The following is a 20,992-nucleotide window of genomic DNA, read 5'->3' as shown; positions in this document are numbered from 1 at the left end:
CAATGCACTTTTTGACGTAGGATTACGTCTTTCGGGTACATATTGGGGTACAAATTGAAAATCGAAAATCGAGCGCACCGTGAAAATTGTCCAATTTCAAATGCTTATTGCTCAGTCATTTCATGATGGATTGATGATATTTTTGCGTCAATCAATTTCGGCACTCCATAACAATTTTTTACATTGAATAAAATAATATATGTCATGAAACTAACTATCGAACAATTGAAAAATCTCAACCCATATCCTAACGGAAATACCCACTTCTGATAGGTCGAAATTGACGACATATGTGGCGGGTCCCAAACAGAGACATCAAAACCAAGCTGCCTAGGGGAAATTGGCATTGCAGATACATGAAAGTAGGGGGAGATTTTTTTTCCCACCGACATGTATTCCCTAACAGAGATTTCAAATCCATGGTGTTTGGGAGAAATCAGCATGTAAATACCCTCGATAGTTTAACTAACGACGTGCACAAATGGATAGTGCTCATTGTAACTAGCGTGGGCATTGCTGATTGCATACGTGCTGGCGAATAAGTTGGGAGCGATGAACAAGTGTTTTTTCGTTCCAATAAGAATCTTTCGATTGAAGAATGATGTTTCAATGAACTGAATAGAACTTATGCTTGATAGAATATAAATAAAATTCAAATTTGTAACTTTTATGTTGGTTGCTTCGTAAAACTTTTAGCACAACTGTAAGTGTAAAATTATGTAAGCTATTGTGTTAAAATGACTTGAAATATGAAACGATTTTTTTTCTCCCAAGGAAAGTTCATGCGTCGAGCAAAATTGGAAAAATGAAGGAATATTCGAAAAAGTGATTTCGCATATGCTCTACATATCGTATTGGGTGCTGTTAGCCCAATTGAAATTCGCATTGAGGCATGTAGCATCGTGTTCCGTTGGGTTTAAAGCGAAAAGGAAATGGGTTGAATAAACACTCAGAAAATAAAAAAAATATGAATTAAATTACTTTTCCATTTCAAATATATATTCTCTATACTAAAGTAACACTTTTTTTTCTGGTGAGAAAAATTGGGTTCGATAATGATAATTATCTTATATTGCTTTGATGAGCTTTTTTTCTTTATTTCATCCATACATAACACAGGAGCCATCTCGTCCAGGACCACAGAGGGCGGCTTTGGTACGTGATACGCACCATCTAATGACTAATCACCATCCTTCTATCATTATCACTCGGTTATGGACACTGGTGGAGTGAACAAACAATACCTAACAACCAGACAAAACGAACCCAAATCATTATCGAAGAGTTTAACAATGTAATTCTTCAAACATATCCAAAATCAGCGTGCAGCAGATAGCCCAACGGAATCCTACGTCAACTATGCGGTCGTGTCTTGGACACAACCCTCCTGTGACTTTTTAGGTAAACTGAATGCAACCACATGCAATTTTGCATCCATATCTGGGTAATAGATCGATAACACGAAAGCGATGGGTTACCTCGTTGGTCGTTGCTGATGATATTCGTGGAACAGTGGCCTTGAAGCCCCCACAGACTTGCAGACTTTTTTCGTCCAATAGTTTGATCGGCTTCTTGATCAGTAAGAAGAGATATGCATACGCGCACAATGCATCGATTCAGTGGGAGTCGGTGTTTGTACTAGCCCAAACCATACTAAACTATGAAATGTCTGCGGTCTGCGGAGGCTCTTAGTGTAAGAGCACAACAAAATAAACTCGTTGCCCGCTGTCGCCGTTGCCGACGCTGCCACTTCTGCTGCTGCTAACGCTACATGCTAGAACCAGGGTTGCCAACCATAATTTTAAAAAATCAGGATGAATGAAAATAAAAATCAGGAGGAATCAGGATGGCTCATATTGGGTTGACTAAATTTGGAAGATTGTTCAGGATCGTTGTCATTAATTTGTCCAGTTGCGAGTAATACTTGTGGGAATTTATCGACTGGTTGCTTTGTAGAGACTAGGACATATTGTATCCGGAATCACAAATTTTGGTTAAAGGTACAAAAAATATGTTCTTTTCAGAAAAAATACTGAAAAAATTATTCCATTACTGTTTTAATGAATTTTCGTACTTTTCTTCGGATAGCCTCTGTGAGGTGCGTGAAAGACACAACCCAGCAAACATTAAATCGCATAACAAGCGTATATATAACATCATATGCCCTAAAATTTAATTGGCATATAATGCACCTAACTGGCATATGCATGCAAAAGTGGAGGCCATATAAATACATGGCAAATGCTTACCGAATTTGTTTGGATGAATATGCAACTTTGACCGGCTATAATAGCGACTTTTGCCATACTCATATACGATTTATTACAGACATAGGAAAAAAAAACAAATGGCGCAGAATATTTTCGTGAAATGTTTATTATAGCCTCACGAATCGCCATTTTTTTATATGAGTATTTATGTTTGTAGAAATAATAATTGTTTGATTGACTTGTGTTGGGAGTGGAATATGAATGTTTGAAATGGCACAGATTGATGTTTGGTGAAAACTGCTCCGATGTGGGTTCGAATTCCGGTCGTCTGGATTATCATCCACCAGCTATCTCGCGCGGCTATTTGAAATTTAATTCAACAGCGGTTAAAACTTTCGATTGCATCAACATTTCCTTGACATTTCAATATGATGTAATATGTTCTTTATTAGGATCTAATATGATTCACTGTTTCATGATTTTCTTCAGCATGCAACACGATTTACTACAGTACTGAATCGATTTAAATTATACGCTTATACGACACACAAACTGCATCAGCGTAATATACGCATATGATGCGGATTAAATATATTTTACGACAATGTGTATCATAAAATTGATGTTTATTATACCGAATTGCGACTTAATTTGATAATGGTATTTACAATCGAGTTTTTACATTTAATACGATTTCAAATATACACGATACATACTTTGATTGATATTATATGCGATTATGATTTATTCGGATTTCTTGTAAGACTTGGCACGTGCAAAATTATACGATTTAATGTTTGCTGGGAACGTCCTATCCCTCGCAGTTGACTGTATAACCGTGATGTTGATATTATATACTGGCAACACTAGTTAGCCATACATTGGGCATCATTTCCTCTCACAACAGACAACTGTCGAGCCGGTAAGTCATACTCAATATTTATTCCCTGTGTCGGGTGATTTCACTGTAGGTTTATACCGACTACATTGAGGAACCTGTACAGTAAATATATGAATGCTTCACATTGGCGATCCTGCCGGATATTTAAATATGCAGTGAAATCACCCGACATAGAGAAAAGAAATTCTAAAAATATGGCGTGTTGGGACAACCGTCTGTGAAAATAAATGGCGCGTCGGGACAACCGCCAGAGGTACTGCGTGTTGGAATTACCGCTTGAAAAATAGGTGTGTTGGGACAACCGCCTGAAAACTGCGTGTTGGGAAACCGCTTGGAAGTGGCGTGTCGGGACAACCGCCTGAAAACCGCGTGTTGGGAAACCGCTTTGAAGAGACGTGTCGGGACAACCGTCTATGAAAGCTGCGTGTTGGGACAACCGCTTCAGCAAAAGAATGGTGGCGGAGCAGCCACCCAATGTCGGCGAGTTTGAATGGCTGCAGAAGTGATAATGCGAGTTGGGTTGATAGCATATTAGCTTCCAACTCAATCATCAGGGTTTTCTCCAGAGAAAGTAATGCGGGAAGGAAAATCCAAAGGTTTTCGCCCCTATTAGACCGTGGAGGAGCACATAGTCACTGTAATGGTCGAGTGACAATCTGAAACTAGGGGAAGTTCCGGATTTGAATTTAGATGATACAGGAACAAGAAAAGAATAAAAAAACACAAGCAATGAACAATTTTGACAGTTGCGTGTTATTGAGTGCGTACAGTACTTGCTGATATCTATTGAGTGCGTGCAGTACTTACTTAGATCTAGCCCATGATTATATATACAAGTGAAGCAACATCATTACTTCAATAGGAAGAGGATTACGGTTTGTCGAGCGGGGGTTGTTTGTTTTGTTATTGCTAGGGTATGCCATTTTCGCATTTTCACATGCGAGAGCGAGATACGAGAGATTAACTGTGTGAGAATGAAATTCTACAAAATCCTTCCTTCTCTTTCACATAAATTCGAGAATGCCACATAATTGCTTCATCTGGTATGTACAGGCACTAGCCAAAGTATACAAAACAAGGCAGTCCATTCCCGCAAGTAGACATCCAATTTGGATGTAAACATATTACGTCAGCATTATCGAACTGCATTTATGGATATCACCCAGAGAATTTGCCGCCATTTTTGGTTCCTCTAAAAAATCATGCTAGTTACAAAACACCATTCTGAATTATAAACCGTTTTATAAGTGTTACGCAAATGGTAAGAATAGATAGAGTATGCAGATCAGTATAGACCGTTGGGATTGTAATCAGATAAAATGCACGTAGCAGTACATTTTTTTAATCCGTTTACACTATTTCAAGTATTCTATAGCGTTGATTGAAGAAATTAAAATAAATTGAAATGACAAATCATGACACAAAAAAGTAAAATAACATAAAAAGAATAAGGGAGAAGGGAGATGTGAGGTGCGTGAAAGACACAACGTCCTATCCCTCGCAGTTGACTGTATAACAGTGATGTTGATATTATATACTGGCAACACTAGTTAGCCATACATTGGGCATCATTTCCTCTCACAACAGACAACTGTCGAGCCGGTAAGTCATACTCAATATTTATTCCCTGTGTCGGGTGATTTCAGTGTAGGTTTATACCGACTACATTGAGGAACCTGTACAGTAAATATATGAATGCTTCACAGCCTCCATCAAAGTTTCGACTCTCTGCTGGTCTACTTCAGTGGCCATTCTATTCCACAACCTCATCATGTCTTCAGCATCCCGAGTCACTTTGGCACCCTTCTTCAATTTGCGCTTGACAATTGCGTAATATATTTCGATTAGGCCGAATTGGGGACAATTGGGAGAATTGAGGCTTTTTTCAATGAAATCAAGTGGCAGCCTTAATAAACGGTAGGGGACGGTTCTGCAGGAACTCTTTCCTATACATTTTCTAGTCCATTGTCTGGTTTGTGACGAGAACCTTGGTTTTCTGTCCACATCTGCAAATCCATTGCCAAATCAAGAACTTTTTGGCAAATTAGCGAAAACGAGCTTAGATTTGCTGGGAACATCTCCTCTGGCAGTGGCCTTGTTGAATTTCAGGTCCGGGAGCAGTGAAAAATCAATTTTCACGTGCGTTTCGTCAACCATCAGTATGCAACTTTCGTACTTCGTCAAAACCTTATTATACCATCTTCGATCGCGTCTTTTGGCCGCCAGATTTTGCTTCAGCGTCCTGTTTGTTTGCAGGCAAGGAAATTACGATAACTTTCTCGCATACGGATTCTTCGGATAGTACGTTGGTTCGAGTTGTGTTTTTAAGGATGTCGTCCGGGAGTCTCAGGTTTGCCCTCATTGTTCACAATACCTTCAACCTCAGCTTCCGATCGTAAGTTCGTTCACGAAACGTTTCAGCGCATCATACACGGTTGATTTAGCCAATTTCAACGGTTTCGCGAATTTAGTATCTGACTACGCCGGATTTTGAATGTGGGTGTCAAAAATCAAATTTCTTCTCCCCTTTTGACGTAGGACTACGTCTTTCATTTCTATACCGGGGTGTAAAATCAAAGTTTCGAAAACGAAAGCGTTACGCCGGAGACCGAGATTTTGAGCGTTAATAGCTCCTAAACAACTGAACGAAATGGTATGATAAACACTTCATTCGAAAGATAAAATGTCTACGCGTTATATACTTGTTACTTTTTGATCCAAAAACTTGTTTCAATAGTCTTAAAATTGCTTTCAAAACAGGCTATTGAAATCACCAATCGGTATATAAGCGAGCGGCGCTCGGAAATCCACTCAGTTCTAATTGAACAGCGATTGGAGCATGTTGTCGCTGTTGCGGTGAAGCTCTTTATTTATCATGAAAGCGCGGATGAACGGTGTCACCAAGAGCCTGTTTGTGCACCCTAGGCCAGAAGGGAATCTATCAGGAGGAGAGTGATGCCACAAACGGTTCCCTGGGAAGACATCGCTACACACACATACACGCGCGGCTATTAACAGGTGGTTATCGAGTTGGCATTAACCACTGGTGGGCTTCCAGTATCGAGGAAAATGTGGAAATATCTAATCGTTACTGAAAATAATCTGCCAGTTCCTCTGGGAATTTTCAAAATATATTCATGTGAAAGAGTTTAATTGAATGTTTTCTATCCATGTAACACTGTGACCAAATACATTTGGTTTTGTGGTTTTTCAATCAATCGCAATTAACAGGATAGCTTCAGAAGATTATTCTTCCCCATCAGTAGGATATTTCCGTATCCAATATTGTATGCGCCCGCAATCGATTATTACTCAGTCGCCGAAAGTTCCGAGCTCAGAGATTCATTCCCCTCTAGTTTGCCTTCCAAATTGCCATCGTAAACCACACCTTCTCTCGATTCAATCACACACAAAAAGCATACTTAAGCGATATTCTGGTGGTGAGACACATTCATTTTTCGTGAGGACATCGACAAGACAACATCGTTGCCTAACGTGCTGGAGGAGGTGGACGGCAAAGGATCGACACATACACGCGCAGAACTCTTTCCGTTAGGATGCCATTCAGCATCGAGAAAGGTCCGGAAAGATCTAATCATTGCTGGAAAATAATCTGCCAGTTCCTTTGGGAATTTTCAAAATATATTCATGTGAAAGAGTTTAATTGAATGTTTTCTATCCATGTAACACTGTGACCAAATATGTTTCAATCAAGTGCTATTAACAGGTGGTTATCGAGTTGGTATTAACCACTGGTGGGCTTCCAGTATCGAGGAAAATGTGGAAATAACTAATCGTTACTGAAAATAATCTGCCAGTTCCTCTGGGAATTTTCAAAATATATTCATGTGAAAGAGTTTAATTGAATGTTTTCTATCCATGTAACACTGTGACCAAATACATTTGGTTTTGTGGTTTTTCAATCAATCGCAATTAACAGGATAGCTTCAGAAGATTATTCTTCCCCATCAGTAGGATATTTCCGTATCCAATATTGTATGCGCCCGCAATCGATTATTGCTCAGTCGCCGAAAGTTCCGAGCTCAGAGAGTTCATTCCCCTCTAGTTTGCCTTCCAAATTGCCATCGTAAACCACACCTTCTCTCGATTCAATCACACACAAAAAGCATACTTAAGCGATATTCTGGTGGTGAGACACATTCATTTTTCGTGAGGACATCGACAAGACAACATCGTTGCCTAACGTGCTGGAGGAGGTGGACGGCGAAGGATCGACACATACACGCGCAGAACTCTTTCCGTTAGGATGCCATTCAGCATCGAGAAAGTTCCGGAAAGATCTAATCAATGCTGGAAAATAATCTGCCAGTTCCTTTGGGAATTTTCAAAATATATTCATGTGAAAGAGTTTAATTGAATGTTTTCTATCCATGTAACACTGTGACCAAATATGTTTCAATCAAGTGCTATTAACAGGTGGTTATCGAGTTGGCATTAACCACTGGTGGGCTTCCAGTATCGAGGAAAATGTGGAAATAACTAATCGTTACTGAAAATAATCTGCCAGTTCCTCTGGGAATTTTCAAAATATATTCATGTGAAAGAGTTTAATTGAATGTTTTCTATCCATGTAACACTGTGACCAAATACATTTGGTTTTGTGGTTTTTCAATCAATCGCAATTAACAGGATAGCTTCAGAAGATTATTCTTCCCCATCAGTAGGATATTTCCGTATCCAATATTGTATGCGCCCGCAATCGATTATTGCTCAGTCGCCGAAAGTTCCGAGCTCAGAGAGTTCATTCCCCTCTAGTTTGCCTTCCAAATTGCCATCGTAAACCACACCTTCTCTCGATTCAATCACACACAAAAAGCATACTTAAGCGATATTCTGGTGGTGAGACACATTCATTTTTCGTGAGGACATCGACAAGACAACATCGTTGCCTAACGTGCTGGAGGAGGAGGACGGCGAAGGATCGACACATACACGCGCAGAACTCTTTTCGTTAGGATGCCATTCAGCATCGAGAAAGTTCCGGAAAGATCTAATCATTGCTGGAAAATAATCTGCCAGTTCCTTTGGGAATTTTCAAAATATATTCATGTGAAAGAGTTTAATTGAATGTTTTCTATCCATGTAACACTGTGACCAAATATGTTTCAATCAAGTGCTATTAACAGGTGGTTATCGAGTTGGTATTAACCACTGGTGGGCTTCCAGTATCGAGGAAAATGTGGAAATAACTAATCGTTACTGAAAATAATCTGCCAGTTCCTCTGGGAATTTTCAAAATATATTCATGTGAAAGAGTTTAATTGAATGTTTTCTATCCATGTAACACTGTGACCAAATATGTTTCAATCAAGTGCTATTAACAGGTGGTTATCGAGTTGGTATTAACCACTGGTGGGCTTCCAGTATCGAGGAAAATGTGGAAATAACTAATCGTTACTGAAAATAATCTGCCAGTTCCTCTGGGAATTTTCAAAATATATTCATGTGAAAGAGTTTAATTGAATGTTTTCTATCCATGTAACACTGTGACCAAATATGTTTCAATCAAGTGCTATTAACAGGTGGTTATCGAGTTGGTATTAACCACTGGTGGGCTTCCAGTATCGAGGAAAATGTGGAAATAACTAATCGTTACTGAAAATAATCTGCCAGTTCCTCTGGGAATTTTCAAAATATATTCATGTGAAAGAGTTTAATTGAATGTTTTCTATCCATGTAACACTGTGACCAAATACATTTGGTTTTGTGGTTTTTCAATCAATCGCAATTAACAGGATAGCTTCAGAAGATTATTCTTCCCCATCAGTAGGATATTTCCGTATCCAATATTGTATGCGCCCGCAATCGATTACTCAGTCGCCGAAAGTTCCGAGCTCAGAGAGTTCATTCCCCTCTAGTTTGCCTTCCAAATTGCCATCGTAAACCACACCTTCTCTCGATTCAATCACACACAAAAAGCATACTTAAGCGATATTCTGGTGGTGAGACACATTCATTTTTCGTGAGGACATCGACAAGACAACATCGTTGCCTAACGTGCTGGAGGAGGTGGACGGCGAAGGATCGACACATACACGCGCAGAACTCTTTCCGTTAGGATGCCATTCAGCATCGAGAAAGTTCCGGAAAGATCTAATCAATGCTGGAAAATAATCTGCCAGTTGCTTTGGGAATTTTCAAAATATATTCATGCGAAAGAGTTTAATTCCATGTAACACTGTGACCAAATATGTTTCAATCAAGTTCTATTAACAGGTGGTTATCGAGTTGGTATTAACCACTGGTGGGCTTCCAGTATCGAGGAAAATGTGGAAATAACTAATCGTTACTGAAAATAATCTGCCAGTTCCTCTGGGAATTTTCAAAATATATTCATGTGAAAGAGTTTAATTGAATGTTTTCTATCCATGTAACACTGTGACCAAATACATTTGGTTTTGTGGTTTTTCAATCAATCGCAATTAACAGGATAGCTTCAGAAGATTATTCTTCCCCATCAGTAGGATATTTCCGTATCCAATATTGTATGCGCCCGCAATCGATTATTGCTCAGTCGCCGAAAGTTCCGAGCTCAGAGAGTTCATTCCCCTCTAGTTTGCCTTCCAAATTGCCATCGTAAACCACACCTTCTCTCGATTCAATCACACACAAAAAGCATACTTAAGCGATATTCTGGTGGTGAGACACATTCATTTTTCGTGAGGACATCGACAAGACAACATCGTTGCCTAACGTGCTGGAGGAGGTGGATGGCGAAGGATCGACACATACACGCGCAGAACTCTTTCCGTTAGGATGCCATTCAGCATCGAGAAAGTTCCGGAAAGATCTAATCAATGCTGGAAAATAATCTGCCAGTTCCTCTGGGAATTTTCAAAATATATTCATGTGAAAGAGTTTAATTGAATGTTTTCTATCCATGTAACACTGTGACCAAATACATTTGGTTTTGTGGTTTTTCAATCAATCGCAATTAACAGGATAGCTTCAGAAGATTATTCTTCCCCATCAGTAGGATATTTCCGTATCCAATATTGTATGCGCCCGCAATCGATTATTGCTCAGTCGCCGAAAGTTCCGAGCTCAGAGAGTTCATTCCCCTCTAGTTTGCCTTCCAAATTGCCATCGTAAACCACACCTTCTCTCGATTCAATCACACACAAAAAGCATACTTAAGCGATATTCTGGTGGTGAGACACATTCATTTTTCGTGAGGACATCGACAAGACAACATCGTTGCCTAACGTGCTGGAGGAGGTGGACGGCAAAGGATCGACACATACACGCGCCGAACTCTTTCCGTTAGGATGCCATTCAGCATCGAGAAAGTTCCGGAAAGATCTAATCATTGCTGGAAAATAATCTGCCAGTTCCTTTGGGAATTTTCAAAATATATTCATGTGAAAGAGTTTAATTGAATGTTTTCTATCCATGTAACACTGTGACCAAAAATGTTTCAATCAAGTGCTATTAACAGGTGGTTATCGAGTTGGTATTAACCACTGGTGGGCTTCCAGTATCGAGGAAAATGTGGAAATAACTAATCGTTACTGAAAATAATCTGCCAGTTCCTTTGGGAATTTTCAAAATATATTCATGTGAAAGAGTTTAATTGAATGTTTTCTATCCATGTAACACTGTGACCAAATATGTTTCAATCAAGTGCTATTAACAGGTGGTTATCGAGTTGGCATTAACCACTGGTGGGCTTCCAGTATCGAGGAAAATGTGGAAATAACTAATCGTTACTGAAAATAATCTACCAGTTCCTTTGGGAATTTTCAAAATATATTCATGTGAAAGAGTTTAATTGAATGTTTTCTATCCATGTAACACTGTGACCAAATACATTTGGTTTTGTGGTTTTTCAATCAATCGCAATCAACAGGATAGCTTCTGAAGATTATTCTTCCCCATCAGTAGGATATTTCCGTATCCAATATTGGATGCATAAAACCTTGTGCCTCCAACGTAACGCTCTCGTTTTCGAAGTTTTCCAAATATTCATTCATTCAGAATGAATTCAGATTCAACTTCATACAAATGATCTCTAAATCAACGATAGTCCTACGTCACCCTTGCGGTTATACCATAGATATAACACACTTCCTGTTTTTTGAAAAATCAAAACGGATCAATGTGAAATTTTTACCGTCGAATGATACAGGTTATTACAGGCAATTAAGTGCGCTACACATATAGCGTCACCGTCACCGTCCCGTCAACTATTCTCTTGGACTTATTTTGCCGACGTCAATGTTGCCGATGATGGTGTATGTGAATGTTACCATACGATTTCCATGAGAGAATATTTGACATTTCTCGCGTAACTTTTGAAAAGGTCCAATGTAACATTTCGTCAACTCGAGAAAAACGAAGTTGAAGACCCGAACATTAATCTGCGAATTGTCTTGAAAGGTCTCTGTCGCTACTTTCACCACTAGCAGTCAAGAATAACTCTGAAAAACCAATCGTAACTGTTGTTCCGTGATTTGAGCTTAAATTTGAAGCCTAGGAACGAAAAATGTTACATTGGACGTTTTGACTGCCGCGTTTGCACATTGGACATATTACGTTGCACGATGAGAATCTGAAACTAACTACTAAACAGCAATCCAAATATCAGCATCTCGTTCTAAGTACAGATTATTGTTGTTATCACTCGTTGAATTGCACTGAAATCGCTAACAACGCCCGTAGGAAACAAAAACTCAAAACGACCGAAGTACGACTTCGTGTTGTTTTGACTGCTTTGTTACTTCGGACGTTCCGAGCGTCGGAGGAAAGTGGCGTCCGAAGTAACAGCCGAGTGCTTAAAATCCGAATCTGCACATTGGATACTTTTTGTATCGGCGATAAAAATATGAAGAAGATAGATACATGAACGATTGTTTTTGTAATTAATTCAATGATTGAGAACTAATAGCGTGCATCCATTAACTCGATTTGTTTACTATTGTTACATAGGACATTTTCCAAAGTTAAGCGAGATTTCATTCCTTTAGCGTGGAAACACACTAGACGGCTCACCGGCGCGGTTTTTGCGATGACAAGTCGCAGCAGGAGCTCGATGTAAAACACAATCAGCGGCTCTCGGCGGCTTCACTAGCTGCCATTATTATATTTTATAGACGGATGCAAAAAGAGTCTATGCTACTAGGTACAACTGTTTGGTCAGTAAGCGGATTAGAGGGGCGGTATATAAAGACAGAATGGTGGAAACCGAAGAGGGAATGTTTACCTGAGCGAGAGGGAGAGAGAAGTTGATCACAAACGTCTTAAATATTGCATTTATCGACAATTTGGATGGAATTCGAGTATCCGCAGCTACATGACCGCAGAGTGGCTTTCACACATTGGCTCACCTGAGAGTACATTTATTTAGACCGGGTTCAGACGGTGCTAGTAAGCATACGAGTCGGTCTAGTCAGTTACTGCAGTGCAGCTACTCACACCATGTGAACACATCATGCCAGTTAAGGCTGATTTAGACGATGCCAGTCAGCGCTTTAGTTGAAGTATCCAGTGAATAGAGAACAGACACTCTGTTCAAGTTAGAGGCCAATTACTTGTTCGATACTGGTAAAAGTAACTTGAACAGAGTGTCTGTTCTCTGTTCACTGGATACTTCAACTAGAGCGCTGACTGGCATCGTCTAAATCAGCCTTTAGTGTCATGTGTGATTCGACGTGCGAGCTACTTCAAAGTTTTTTGAATTTACTCGCACTCGCATCCCTCAAAACGTCAAATATAGAATTTAGCGCTCGAATCAGGGATGCCAAATCTGTACATTGTCTTTACATGGCTCTATTTTTAAGATATTTGAAAATATGCGAAGATATTTATAGACTTGAAAATCATTGGAAAAACAAATAAAACCCTCATAGTTTCTAAACGGAATCGTTGTTATTTTGTTTTGCACGCTTGCCCTTTCTTTTTGAGAAAGTTTCATTGGGAATCTAAATATAAAATCATTATCGAGCACAATTTTCATTCAAAATTCGCTCACAACTTGCAAAAAAAAGTTTTGTTCTAAGAAACAGAATACATATTCGATTTGAAAAAGGAGATTTTCATTCATTATTTTCATTCATTAGTTTTTGAGGCGTATTTATTCCTCCTGCAAATCTACTATCATTTTCATTTCACAAATTGGTACACGAAGCTGCTGTCAAGGCGAAATAAGTCAAATTTTGAAAAATCTTTTAGACTGCCATTTGTAGCACCACATACTTTCGGAATTAATTTAGCTATGGATGCTTTCGAGATTCTAAAAAATATCGACAATAATCTGAACGATATTCCAGAAGAAAGGCACATCAATTCTAGTTTCACTCTTGTAGGTATAGCATCCCTCATGAGTGTATCTTGGCGTTGTATTTGTGGAGCAATTAAATCCAACAGTTTTTTCACTTTTTCAGGTGTTATTCTCAACACTGCTCTGTACTCTCGGGAATCATCATCGTGGAGTTACTTCAATGTTGTATTTGTTGCTCCTTTTCTTTGCATCCAATTTCTGGCCCGAATCCTTTTTTCTTTCTGCTTTTTTCGGATAGTACCTTCAGTTCAAAGAAATTCAGCACAAAGTATTTGTAAACACGGCGTGTGTTTCGCGATAAAATTGTGTGATGATAAATTCAACTGAAAACCTAAGACGAAAACTGCCAATAAAGAAGTCGATTTCGGATCAATCATCTGGCAAATTCGGCTGTTTCTGACTATTTGATGGGCATTTGGAAAATCGTCTGGCATCTCTGGTAAACCCGTGCCGTAGTATCTAGTTTCTTGCCAGCAGCTCACATTGTGTGAACGGACAAGGCAAGTCAAGCAAGTTCATCGGGTCAGTAGCTGTTCATTGTGAAGGCAACGTATAAATGGGCCTTTATTTACACCTTTCGAAAGCGCATAAACACCAATACTCTCACAAAACCGTTGCGGCGCATCATCTCCATCGACCCACCGCAGCGTATGAGGAACCGTACAACAGAGATATTGGAACCGCACACACTCGCCCCGCCTTATGTGTTTTATCTAATTCACATTTCATTATCTGACTCCGCGGCGGTCTGTCATTGCAAAATCCGCGCGGGAGAGTCGTCAAGTGTGTTCTTACGCTTATACTTTCACAAACTTTTTCATTGAAACATGTGGTGAAAATTGGTCGAATTTTTGATTGTCAGTTTGACATGCGGTGCAATGTACAACCAAAGTATGTCTGTCATGCTACGATGGTACCTGTACAACGCTGTACACGTACAACGCTAGTACAGCTGTATGTCTGCCCCTGGTATTACGTTGACTTCACGGTGACGGGACGGTGTACGTGTAGCGCACTTTATCCGTCAGAATATATCAAATACGCCTACTACGACCACTACTATAAAACGAACAGTGATTTCGGATTCTAAATGTTTCAAGCCTTATTTATTAGGGATAATTTTTATTCTGATAAATTAAATGGTGCAAAATTCATTCCGGCCATTTACCATTTATAGAAATTGAGTGTTTGTCAGGATATCAGGGAACGTGCCAAAAAGTCTGGGAAATCCTCAAAAATCAGGAAAGTTGGCATCTCTGGCTAGAACGATGGCCTTGGCATATGCAAGACGGGTCTATGGTACTAGGTGAGGCCGTTTCGTCACTAAGTTGTTTAGGGGAGCGGTATATGAAAACAGTAAGGAAGAAAGCAGAAGGGGAATTATTTCTTTGAAGCGTGAAAGAGACAGACTGATCACGAGCGAGCTTGGGCACAAGCGTATTGTGTTTTGTTTACAAACAAAACACATTAGACTTCCAAGATGGCTGAAGAGTGGTTTTAGCAAGTTGGCCCACCTTAGGATATACTTCTACGCGCCTTGGGCATATGAGCTCTGCTTCGCGGTCAGAAAATGAATTGTTTTCGGAAAGTCAAAACCAAGGCGCGTAGAAGTATATCCTAAGGTGGGCCAACTTGCTAAAATCACTCTTCAGCCATATTGGAAATCTACTGTGTTTTGTTTGTAAACAAAACACAATACGCTTGTGCCCAAGCTCACTCCAAGGCGCATAGAAGTATATCCTAAGGTGGGCCAACTTGCTAAAACCACTCTTCAGCCATCTTCACTGAGAGAAATAATTAGTAAATATAACGAATTTTTTGGTAAATAGTACCAATCTATAGTCATTTTCGACCGTACTAATAAACACATATGTCAAGTAGAACCATGATTCGGAAGCCCAATATCGGCTACATTTTCTCGCCGAAAATGCACGTATCAGAATTATATCCTTATTATACCTCCGTATTGCCTTATGGGAGCAATGAAAATGGTTAATACGCGCTTTTCTCACCAGTTTTCAGATATGACAATATCCAAGCTTACTAATGTTATCGAGTAAAATATACTAATCTCTGGTAGGGATGCGGGTTTGTTGACAATATGTACAAAAAATTTGTACATTCTACTAATTTTGCATTACCAAATGTATTTAGTAGTTTTCGACCGAGGATTTTTCTAAGGGTTGGAAGTCTACTGTGTTTTGTTTGTAAACAAAACACAATACGCTAGTGCCGAAGCTCGCTCCTGATCAGTCTGTCTCTTTCACGCTTCAAGGAAATAATTCCCCTTCTGCTTTCTTCCGTACTGTTTTCATATACCGCTCTCCTAACCAACTTAGTGACGAAACGGCCTCACCTAGTACCATAGACCCGTCTTGGCTCACTCGTGATCAGTCTGTCTCTTTCACGCTTCAAGCAAATAAATCCCCTCCTGCTTTCTTCCGTACTATTTTCATATACCGCTCCCTTAACCCACTTAGTGACAAAATGGCCTCACCTAGTACCATAGACCCGTCTTGGTCAAAACAACAAGAAGAAAACCGAACTAAATTCTCCGTATTCTGATCCCAAATCTGAACACGGGAGGCGATGTGAAGACTTGACGCATATTTTCTGTGTTTTTAGTAAGTTATAGAATCATAAACACTGTTTAGGTTTGTTTTTTGTTCAATGTTATAATAATTTATTTAATTTCATTTAAGTAATTTTAAAATAATTCATTAAGTAAGTACCGATGATTATAAATTTTCAGCAAATTTCGGAAGCACGACCACCAGACAGAAAATGCGAGCAATTAGAAAATATTGATATAAAAACAGAATAAAAATATTTCCTTTATGTGCCAGGTGCCACTGTGGAAAACCCAATTGGAATCAAATTATGCTTTGTTCCTGAAATCATTGCTATGCAGAGTGTTCTATTGAACAACATGTTACATGTGAACATAACGGACTATCAGAATACGTTTTATAACTAAACCATATTAACAGTTTCATGTAACTTTGCATATATAACATAGTAATGTATAGAGCAATGTTTAGAGCTTGGATTTTCTGTTAGCAGCACTGGCGGCTAATTGTCAGGATGGATCCTGCTGTTCGTATCGTATATTCATGGTGTTAGCATTACCAGGTTCTAACACATAACCGATCGATTTGTAAAAGGGTACAAGCTTGTCTTTGCAATCGAGTGACATCTTGTAACAGCCAAGACGTTGCGCGAGCAAAGATACAGTGACGACAATCCTGGAACGAAACCGTTATTCAAGCATATTCCGTTACTAATTAAAACTTACAGTTTTCCAAGTTGTTTTCCTCGGTAAGTGTCATCCACAACAACATCTTCGAGCCGACCCCGGACGGAACAGCCGTGGATAAATTTGTGCTCCAATACAAGTGTTGCACTACCAATAATTTTATCAGACCGACTGTCAACAATCACCGTGACGTAGTAATCTCCACTGGCCCGCATTTGTGCGAAGCGATCTGCAAAATCCGTTTAGTTAGTGTTTGATTGTAAATTTACCTTCTCATCATACTCAAAAACTGCGCCAAAGACACATCGCCCACTGAAGTCAGTTGGGTCAGGATCTGTATAAAACCACGGTGGTAGTCTCCGCTCTGCAGAGGACGAACCTTTAGCCATGGTTCTCCGGGGCAGGCCGCGGAAATGGATGGTTCAAATTTAGCCTGCGAACGCGAAAAATCCAGATCTAATAGGAGGGAACGGTCGTACAGCGACAGTTCTTGCTGAAAGAAAAATTGTGGAGGGTTAACCTTGAAAGTATACTTGAACAGGCAGCATGTGTGCGTCGTGCGTTCATTCATTTATCCACACAACATTGCTTCCGCAATCGCCTTATTATTTCTTTCAAATTTGTTTTATTGTCATGCAGTTTTCTACAGAACCAGTTTTACCAAATGGATAAATACGTAACCAGTTCCATGCAGTCACAAATATGTGTTATGAATCGTAAATTAATGAAAACAAGACTTGTTCTATAATATCCTGATTGACAACTGCCACGTTTGCGATCTAATAATATATTACAAATATTGTTTTAATTGCGTCACATCGAACGATCCATACTTACTTCGGGATGAGAGGCTCCCATTGTTGCGAATAGTTGGGGAGAGTCACCAGCAGACTTTTATTAAAATCATTCAGTGCAACATCTGATGTTCTTCCAAACACAAAATAATTATATCGTCGAAATCATGAGACTATTTAACACATACATACATTTTTATATATTTGTTCTTCCTTTCAGAACTTTTTCAAACTATTGTCTAACTATACAAACTCGTGTTTGCGGATCGGCTCAGCGATCCTTCACTGGCACTTGCCGGTCGATTAATGCTCGAGAGAATGTGCCAGCGTGGAAGAGCATGAAACTAGAAAGGAACATGAGTAGTTATGTATAGGTGTAAATAAAAAATCAGGTGTAAATGAATGAAAATAGTTGAAATCTAGAAACACCAAACAACTTTCACGAGTACGTAATTCATATATCAGTGCGAAGTGTTAATGTATTGTTTTGTTTATATTCTTTGACTTCATTACTAGGGGTGGCAGATATTTCTCTTTCAATACTTGTACAAAAAAATTCAAACAATGCAGTTGATAAAACATACACTGTATAAAATGAGTTTGGATTGCATAAATTTATTTTAGAGATTTTCGGTCAATCATTACTATTCTTAAAAGAAAACAGAACGCTACAGTTTTGAAATTCTTCGGAAAAAAATACAATGCCTTCACAGCAATCCAAATGTCTTCAAATCAATAACATGTTTTCACATTTGGCATCCCTGTTCACTTTAACTAAACGGTCCAATTACTTTCAATTCAGGTCGAGTAGTAGGCGAGGTATATTAGGATTGGGAAACAAAGTGTGGTGTCGTGATTATTTGCGTTCTATATGAGGTGTACATTGAACGAACCAACCAATGATCCAAATACTCACGGTTTCATAATGATTTGACCCAAATTTTGCATGAAATCATGCAACTGTCTGTTGAAATGAAAACCTAAACACAGAACATGCAGAACAATGAAAGATGCTGAATGCTTATAACTCAAACATTTCTCAAAAGATCTGTAGGCCCACCTTATTAGGCCAGCGCGTCCTAATTTCTAATTTCATATTAATGCATGTTCGAATTCGAAAATAGTTTTTACTTTGTCAAAAATCTGTCAAATGATTGTTTAGGTCTGGTTTCAAAACGATTTTTTAGCGTGTATTCTCGATGACAAAGGGATTGGCGATCTAACGTACAAATCTACACCTAGGCGGCGCTGCGGTGAAAGTTATGATTGTTTTAAATTTTACAATGTGAGTTTATGAAAGGTTCACAGTTCTTTCCATAAATCCCAATGTTATAATCATAAAATATTATTTGATTGCGATGAGTTTGGAGGAAATTTAATTCTGCGCAACTTTATATATAATATATGAGGGGCTCACAATGCAAGGGGTGTAAGTGACTTGATCGTTTTCTCTTCATCAACTTTTTATTTAGGTAATAACGCAACTGCAAAAACTTTCCAATTTAAGTTTGCTATCAAATCAAATCACTTACACCCCTGTCATTCTAAGCCGTTCTAAGCTCATATGTTATTTTCTTACCTCTTTCAGTAGTGAAAATTGTATAAATGTTGACAATGGTTGAATCAAAAAAGGGAAATTCGAGAGTACAATCAAAAACAAGTTGAAAAACGCATGGTTCCTGCATGCGAGAACTACCTTGGAAATTCCGGAAGTTAAATATTGGCGATCTAACGTACAAATCTACACCTAGGCGGCGCTGCGGTGAAAGTGATGATGGTTTTAAATTTTGCCATGTGCGCTTATGGAAGCTTTGTAGTTCTTTCCATAAATTACAATGTTATAATAATAAAAGATTATTTGATTGCGATGAGTTTGTAAGAAATTTAGTTCTGCGCAATTTTATATATAACATGTTATTTATTTACCTCTTTCAGTAGTGAAAACTATAAAAATGTTGACAATGGTTGAATTAAAGAAGGAAATTCGAGAGCACAATCAAACACAAGTAGAAAAATGCACGATTCCTGCATGTGAGAACTACCTTGGAAAGCCCGGAAGTAAAATATACTTGATTTGTTTTTGAGTTTTAGGTTACATTAGCATCATTTTCTTAGTTCAAAAACAAAATCCAGATGTCTCACCGATCGTTTACGTTGTAAATGTAAACGATCGGTGAGGCATCTGGATTTTGTTTTTGAACTAAGAAAATGATGATAATGTAACCTAAGAGCCCCCGCAGACTGCAGACTGACTTGTCGAGTTCGGTCGGCTTCTTAATCAGTACGGAGAGGTATGCATGTGCGCACATTACACCGATTCAGTTGGGTCGGTTTTTGCACCAGTAGGCCGATCCGAACAAACTGTCGGCTGAAAAAAAGTCTGTAGTGAGCGGGGGTTCTAAAACTCAAAAACAAATTTATCAAGTGTTTTGATTCGGTTTGTTCATGCTACCCACCACTAACCGTCTATGGCGCTGCGCACAGTACAACTGTAACTATGTACAACGGTGAAACAGGTCGGTACAGATACAGCGATTGTACCGAGTTGCTTGCATGGTTCTAGCGCTGTATATGGTGACAGACATACAATTTTCGAAGTACAACGGTAGTACAGCTGTACGCACTGAAAAGCAAGATTCGGTGGTGATTATTCATTTTATTTCAATTCAGATTCATTTCAGCCATTGAATGTCGTCAGTATATGGTAAGAAAGTTGGAATTTTGTATATTTACGATAGTTTCAACACGCGATTTGACCAAAGTCATAGATAATCTTCGAAAATTTCATGTTTGATAATGCATACTGGTTATTGATACTATGGATAATTGCGATGAACTCGATATCATATGAAATTGGCTGATATCATTGATTCTGTAACGGCCGATACGAGAAGAATTTGCAGTATTTTTAGCGCAAAACACTCTATTCATCGTTTACTTAGTTGAAAAAAATTAAAGTTACAAAACTTATAACAAGCCATTCCTCGTAATACACATAGCACATTGTAAAATGATGATTTTCTAACCTTTTCAGCGTGGAAAAAATACATGAAACCGGGAAATTTGAAGATAAATTCAAATTTTTCTAGAAAATTTGAACGAATTTCATACCAAAAAACAGGAAGTGGGTTATATCTATGGTATAACCGCAAGGGTGACGTAGGACTATCGTTGATTTAGAGATCATTTGTATGAAGTTGAATCTGAATTCATTCTGAATGAATGAATATTTGGAGAACTTCGAAAACGAGAGCGTTACGTTGGAGGCACAAGGTTTTATGCATCCAATATTGGATACGGAAATATCCTACTGATGGGGAAGAATAATCTTCAGAAGCTATCCTGTTGATTGCGATTGATTGAAAAACCACAAAACCTAATGTATTTGGTCACAGTGTAACATGGATAGAAAACATTCAATTAAACTCTTTCACATGAATATATTTTGAAAATTCCCAAAGGAACTGGCAGATTATGTTCAGTAACGATTAGATATTTCCACATTTTCCTCGATACTGGAAGCCCACCAGT

At 38.7% G+C, this 20,992-nt stretch overlaps 2 protein-coding genes across 2 annotated transcripts in view; both read right to left on the bottom strand.

Annotated features, from left to right (window-relative positions):
• The window catches only part of LOC129761691 (ragulator complex protein LAMTOR3 homolog), a 305,844-nt gene that overhangs the window by 58,424 nt on the left and 226,428 nt on the right, over positions 1-20,992 (bottom strand). The window lies entirely within an intron of this gene.
• LOC129761687 (probable glucosamine 6-phosphate N-acetyltransferase) lies at positions 16,067-17,929 on the bottom strand. Its single transcript, XM_055759423.1, has 4 exons — positions 17,505-17,929; positions 16,950-17,160; positions 16,707-16,896; positions 16,067-16,656 (listed from the first exon to the last, which is right to left on the bottom strand). The coding sequence occupies exons 1-4, from the start codon at positions 17,523-17,525 to the stop codon at positions 16,491-16,493; spliced, it is 588 nt and encodes a 195-aa protein (XP_055615398.1). The 5' UTR covers positions 17,526-17,929; the 3' UTR covers positions 16,067-16,490.

Source organism: Toxorhynchites rutilus, chromosome 1 (genome assembly GCF_029784135.1).
Source record: "Toxorhynchites rutilus septentrionalis strain SRP chromosome 1, ASM2978413v1, whole genome shotgun sequence".
Classification (NCBI taxonomy): Eukaryota; Metazoa; Arthropoda; class Insecta; order Diptera; family Culicidae; genus Toxorhynchites; species Toxorhynchites rutilus.
This window is presented reverse-complemented; position numbering and strand designations above follow the sequence as displayed.